Source organism: Nestor notabilis, unplaced genomic scaffold (genome assembly GCF_000696875.1).
Source record: "Nestor notabilis isolate BGI_N333 unplaced genomic scaffold, ASM69687v1 scaffold6261, whole genome shotgun sequence".
In the NCBI taxonomy this organism is placed as follows: domain Eukaryota; kingdom Metazoa; phylum Chordata; class Aves; order Psittaciformes; family Psittacidae; genus Nestor; species Nestor notabilis.
In genome coordinates, this window is record NW_009915024.1 from 7709 (window position 1) to 14461 (window position 6753).

The 6753-nt window shown below is 51.2% G+C and overlaps 1 protein-coding gene across 1 annotated transcript in view; it reads right to left on the reverse strand.

The window, feature by feature from the left end:
- The window catches only part of LGALS2 (lectin, galactoside-binding, soluble, 2), a gene marked incomplete at its 5' end in the record, with an annotated part of 9062 nt that extends 2805 nt beyond the window's left edge, over window positions 1–6257 (reverse strand). The window contains one exon of the mRNA XM_010023921.1: window positions 6139–6257. Coding sequence (XP_010022223.1) covers window positions 6139–6257 — 119 coding nt within the window. The remainder of the gene's footprint in view (window positions 1–6138) is intronic.
- Window positions 6258–6753: the final 496 nt, after the last annotated feature.

Genomic DNA, 6753 nt, shown 5'->3' on the forward strand with positions numbered 1-6753 from the left:
GAGCATGACCACAGAGGTACAAAGAGGGTTGAAGCAGAGGGGCACGACCCATCGTTTGGTGGGCAGCATCACCTGCTGCCCAAGAAGTAACATGCAAGTGGTGAAAGCAGAGGTAGCTTGCTGATCCCTCACTCAGCCCTGCTGAGCTCGGGACCCTGTGTGACAGAAGATAGGAGCAACAGCCCTTACAGACATCTTCCTCAGAGAGCAGAGTAACCAGGCAGGGAGCCACCAGCAGTTTAGCTCAGAAATGCTTCACACTGAGGACCTTAGACCATCCCTAAACTTCCTTGTGGCTTACACATTAACAGCACCCCCGCCTGTGCAAGGCCCCACCAACTACTATTAAGGCAGTAGACTTTGACCCAAAGAAATAACTTCCCTATGTATTCTTCCTATCATTAGGGACTTCAGAAGATTAAACTAATTCCCAGCCTCCTTGGTGGGTTCCCAGTGGAGGGACCACCACACACAGCCCTTCAGGGTCTTAGTCCAGCCAACACATAGGACAATCTTCTTCCCAGTTGGCCATGGAGGTGTGACCACCATATTCACTTCTTTTCCGTGTGTAACAGCTCAGCTGAAAACAGCACCTCAGATCCTTCCCTTTGTGGCAGGAGGCAGCCCCCAAAACCCACGCCAGCACACCAAAACTGTCCAACCATCCCTCCCACAGTGCTCCAATGGAGAGCTCCAAGGGGCTCAGAGGAGAGGGCTGCCAACACATCCCCACTAGATGACATGAGTTATGGATAGTCCTTTGCTGGAGTGACACAAGTGGCATCGCAGCCCTTTCCCTTGTCATGGCTCTAGATTCAGCCCCAGCTGTGTGGACTGCACTAGCAATATGTGGGAGCTCTCTGCAACCTCCCATCCAAGCTCCATCAAGACCGAATTCTTTCGCCGTGAGGAGCCATGCTCATCAAGTTCAATAGCACCATCCTCCCCAGCCGAGACATGGGAAGGTTGTCCTCACAGGGGAGCATCACCCCTGCTTGTCTTCTTCCCAAGTAAGAGCCGTCAGGACATAGTGATCCAGGTTTGGTTGAACAAATTGGTAGTGTTTTGCCAGACTCCAGAAGTCAGTGGGAAAGGGAGAGGGAGGAAGAGGCCAAGACCCAGGAGACCGGCAGCCCCTCAGCCTCCCTCTCAAGCCCTGCAGAGATCAGCTGAGTGCAGTCATCCTGCTGCTGCACAGCCAGCTGGGAGACAGCTTCTGCCCTTCCCCAAAACCTCCTGAAGCGAGCAGAGGTAAGTGCTGATAAACATTCCTTCCCCGGAGGTGCTTCCTGTTAGCAGGGGGTCATAAAGCCCAACAGACTGGAGAAATCTGTTTGCTGTTGAGGTCACTGAAGCTACTGATGAAACCTCCCTGGGCTGAGAGTGGAGCTAGTGTTGGGGATGGTGGGTTCTGGCATTGGGTCTGTTCCCCATCACACTCCTGTGTCCCACTCACAGTTTCATGTCATCCTGCTCCCCTGCAGCCATCCCAGGGAGAACACAGAGCCCAGAGCCTCCTCGCAAAATATCAGACTATCCCACTGGCTATGAGAGGTTTCTCTTTCCAGCAACTCCCATTTTCCTCTGCAGGGACAAGGGCAGCACAAAGACACTGTTCACATAGCCACCATCAAGGTTAGTTATCTGAACTCACTTTAAGCCAGCAGGGAGAAACAAACACTTCCAAGGCTCAAGAGATTACATCCCAAGACAGACCTTAAACTCGGTCCTACGTGGCTGGCCAAGGTGACACAGGAATGTTGTAACAGAGACAAGACCCAGGTCCCAGGCTAGCAATGTATAAGAGGCTTCCCACATAGGCCAGTCAGAAACATCACTCTCACTGGGGTTTATCCACCCATGCCACTGGCAGAGCAGAAGGCTGCCCAGCATGTGTGTGAGGGATAGGGAGAACTGCTTGAGCAGAGTTATGTGCAGAGCTGCAAGTACCACGGATGTGAGAATATGCAGAGACAGAGACAGACAGGAAAGAGGCACGAGCTGCTCAGAGAGGGGCCGTGAGATTTTATCGAGATAACATTAACCCCCCTCCTACAATGCTCAGCAGGGGCGTTCACCCCCCTTTTATTTGCCACTGGGAACAATAGTGGGAAACCAGACAGCAACTCTGCCAGCGCTGGCGACTTCCTTCGTCTGCAGAGCCGAGCCTCTGCGTGGTCAGACACCAGCCCTGTGCAGATGGCCTCTCTCATGTAGGGGTACGTGCTCTCCACATAGGAAGGGGCTGAGACATTAGGGACCCCAGAAGAGCCAAAATTCCCCAGTCCAATTGGAGGTGGTGACTGAGATGATGCAAGGAGGGTGAAGGGGCAGGTTGATACTTCCCTGCAGACACTGCAAAGCAGAAAGCCTGGGGAAACGGTGATATGATGGGAACATAAATCCCAGAGAAAGAGGAAATCCGGCTAAAGGGCATCTGCAAAGGAGATGGAGGGTCTGCGCAGTGAGGAAAATACAAGCAACGGTTGTGGAAGCTGGCAGCCACTGGTGCAAGGGATCCAGGAACACTTCGCCCCCAAGAGATGATCCTATGAAAGGGTACCTGTCTGGGAGCCCTTCTGCAGGACCCCATATAGATGTTCATCATCCTGTCCGGAGGGCAGTTGGCCTGTAGTGGTATGGGACACCCATATTCACACTGCTGGCAGGGGAGGAAGCTTTGCTTCATTTCCAGAACATGCCTTGGGACAGCAGAGACAGAAGAAGCAGTCACTGGTGCAAGGGTGGGGGCCATGCCCAACCCAAAGGCAAGGCAAGCTTCCAACAGGGAGTAGGCAAGCCTGCAATTTTGCATGGAGAAACACCAGAAAAATCATATTTTAAGGAGGGAAGAGACCAATGCAACCACATCAGCTTTCAGCCAGAGGGCAGGTCCTCTGCAGAGAGCTTTCACCCCATGAAATGCAGCAGCTCTATTTTCAAGAGGCCCCATAAGGTAGGTTTTAGAGTTAAAAGTCCTTCCCCAGCCTTCCTGCTAGTATGGGGGAGATCTCAGGCCACCAGAAGCACCCAAAGGGTGACTCCACATAGCAGCACCTCATGTACCATAGCCTAGAGGTGCTACCTCTACCACAAGGCACCCACACAGACTGAATGCCACCCTCCACAGCAGGCTGCCAAGATCCTCAGCATCATCATTGCTGGCAGCAGTATTTATTTAGTTTCCTTACTCGGGCAGGAGATAAGCCAGATAGGTGTTAAACCCTGAGGAAAACCACAGGCTTCCCCACTTCCTAGCCAAGGCAGCCCAACCACCCAAGCTGCAAGAGGTTTCTTGGGGCCTTCTGTGGCAGGGGTAGCCCCCAAAATGCACACCAAAATGGTCCACACCCTCCCTCCCAACAGTGCTATGATGAAGGTCTCCAAACGACAAACCAAGCTCTGCAAGAAGCAGGAAAAGATCCCTTTAACACCCTCACAGAAGGCTGAGGTTTCAGCTCGGCACCAATTAGACACAAAAGCAGCAGCACCAGAGAAGGATGCTGCAGAGGGGAAAAGGCACAAGTCCCCTTTTGCACTCAAGGCACCAGGGAGCCTGTGCTGCAAAACAGGCATCAGCATCCACTCCAGGCAAAGGCAGCTGGAGAGCCCGACCATGCATTCTTTCTCGGGGTAGCAGCTGCTCACTCTGCTATTATTTCCTACTGCTTCATATAATTTGTACTCCACAGCAAGCTATTGTCCCTTTCCACTGGCTATTTATTTCCTTGAATAGCCTCTGGGGAAGGATTTCAGTGCGGGAGAAAAGAAAAGAGAAAAACTCCACACAATAAATATTGAGCAGTGACCTGATTTAAACCGTGTTCTCTGACCTTATCTGGGACCTGGCTAAGGTTCCTCCCAGCAGTTCTGATTGAGCCACATTTCTGCCTTGGTTTCCCCCTTTTATGAAGCCTAGGGGGGAATGCCCGTGGCCTTTGAGGGCTGTGGGGTGCACTTCCAGAAGCTGAGCCCTGGATTTTCAGAGGCCAGGGCTCAGGACACGACAGAGAAGAGGCTTCCACCACATCCTGATGGAGATGATCAGTCCCCCACCTAACAGTCCCAGAAATTCCCAGAGAGGTTGGACATGACTGGTTTCCCCTGTGGTGGAGAGGTGTTGGTTTGCCTCTCAGCAGATAGTGCTGCAACTATCATGAACCGATCCCCAAGCTCTGAAAGTCAGCCAGCTTCCTAACGGAGGAGGACCGAAAGAACAGCATGTACTTACCTCAGCCAAACACTGAGGTAAGCCCGAGACTGGATAAGCAGGTCTGCAGATCTTGAGGGTGTGTACAGGAGAGGATTGTCCAGGAGATGCAGGAGAAGCCACGGCAATGATGAGCACAAGGACGCTAGGGCCCAGGAGCACTAATTTCCTGCTTAAGAGGTTACGTAGAGTGAGATGACTCCCCTAGGGAAGGCACAGAAGTCTCTGCATTCAGATCAACTAAAATGGGAAGGAATGAAGGACTGGAGGTAAACCTCCTGCTACCCCTCACGTCCCAGCTCTCTGACTGTGCATCATCAGAGCCCCTCTGGGAAGTATGGAAGCAGCATCTATGCTCTGAACCTGAAGGCAAGGGGTTAGAGGCCACCAGCATCCAAGAAGCTCTCCACCAGCATCACCCCCTTTCAGCTGTAGGGTGCAATTTTTCTTCCTTAGGATGTGGGGAATAAGGAGGAAGGACAAAGCTAGTGGAACAGCTAAAATGTGGGAAAAAATCCCAACACATTCCTTCAGGACTAGGGGCAGGAGTAAAGGAGGCAACCTGCACCAAGCAGCGGAGCAGATCAAGAGCACAGAGCACTCTGTCTCCCTACCCTATGAGAAAGGCAGTGGTGCCACAGTGACTGGCATCTCCCATCTCCATGGGGAGCTCAAACATGCTCTGGCGGGTGGTTTCCATCCCCATGGCCAAGTTATGCCCTCATACCTTTGCAGAGGACATCTCTGTCGGGCAGCTCTGAAGTCTGTGGCAACGTTTTTATGTAGTACAAGTTGTGCATGGGGAAGGGAGGAAGGTGGTTCCTGTGCAAGGAAGCTGGCTCGTAAAGCGTCAAGGGCCATTTCATTAACCCAAGTAATGTCTTATGGGTGCCCAGCTTGCCTGAGGGGCAGGAGAACAAACTGAACCAGCAGAGGATAGGGAGGGGAGGTCAGAGGAGTGATTGCATGCCACCCAGTTCCGTTTCCAGCCTTCATTTCTCTAATTCTTTCCCTCGTGGGGGCATGCCAGGAATGTGGGTTGTGGGAAAGGCTTTCAAAAACACGCCTGGAGATAAAAACGCACTTGTGTTGAAAGCTTCCCTACTGGCAAGGAGAAGATGCATAGAAGACTCATGTCTTCCCTCTCTCCTAAACTTTTGTAATCTCCCAGCTTTACCCAGACTTGCTCGATGAGCTATTATTAGCTTAATAGGAAAAAGATCTTCCAAAGACCACCCCACAAAGGATCAGATTCATGAGGTTTTATGTTCCACTTGCATCTTGCACCAAAAGGTTATCTCCAACAGCTTTATCTTACCATTAAGGTAGATGGCAGCCCCCACATCCTGCACAGAATTGGCGAAATTGAGGCAAAGACACCCAAGTTCACATCCAAACCCAATTCTTTGATACCCATCTTAAAGCTTCCATGGCCAGATTAAAACAAGAATAATAAAAAAATAAATCTAGCTTTGCAAACCTGTGCAAGAAGCTAAAAGGAAGCTGTGCTCCCCTGGCTAATGCAGCTAGAGTATCAGAAATGCTGATCTCTCACCACACCATCTACTATCAGTAGGAGATACTGAGGCATTCAGTGCCTCTGAGAAACATTAGCCCTTGGGTGGGTGCAATTAAGTCTGAGGCATTCAATTGAACTGACAACACTGGAAGCCAGGGGACTTCCGAGATGCCCCAAGCCCAATTCCCCTGACTTCAAGGGGACCATTTCCCACAACAAAGACAGCGTGAGGCCAGCTGGCTGGAACCCGAAGAAGCAAAAAAGAAACACAGCATTGCGCCATACACAAAAGCTCCATGGGGACCTCCCTCCATTGAGCTCCAAGCAGCCAGCCCAATTCCATCCCACAGGACAGCAGGGATGTCTCTGCACACAGTGGTCTATCCTGCCCAGGGAGTACGTTTCTCACAGGCTCCAGCCTGAGCCCAAGCAGGTTGGACAACTCTGAGTACTTGCAGGAATCCTTCAGAAGAGCAGCATCCATCTGAGTCACACGCATGAGGCGCAGTGCCAAGGGTGGCTCATCCACTGGAAAAAAAAGAGAAAAAGAAAAATGCTAAGGGAGAAATAGCAAGTTTTGAAAAGCCACAAGAATTAACAGCTCATGGGCTGGAAAGAAGGGGAGCAAAAATCAAAAAGGTCTGTTCTCCCATGCTCACATCACTAAAGCCAAGTACCCCTCAACCCCATTGGCAAGCATCACCCACCTTACCACTCATCAGCTTCGAGAGGGTGCACAGGGATGACCCACCCTGGATCTAAGGCTATGGCTGAGGTCTGCAGAGGAAGGGGTTGTCAAGTCAAAATTATCTGTTGCTCCAAAATCAGCTTGAACAAACTCCCTTTGATGGCCCTGCAAAATGAAACAGTAAAAACCAAACCAGATGGAGATGGGAAAGAAAAGCTGCCAAAAAAAAGGGAATCCAAATCCCAAAATGACTGACTCGGTGCGGGAAACGGGCATCTGAAGAGGAAACTGCAGGCATCTGAAGGAGACCTAAGAAAAGACCAGGCCCACACAACT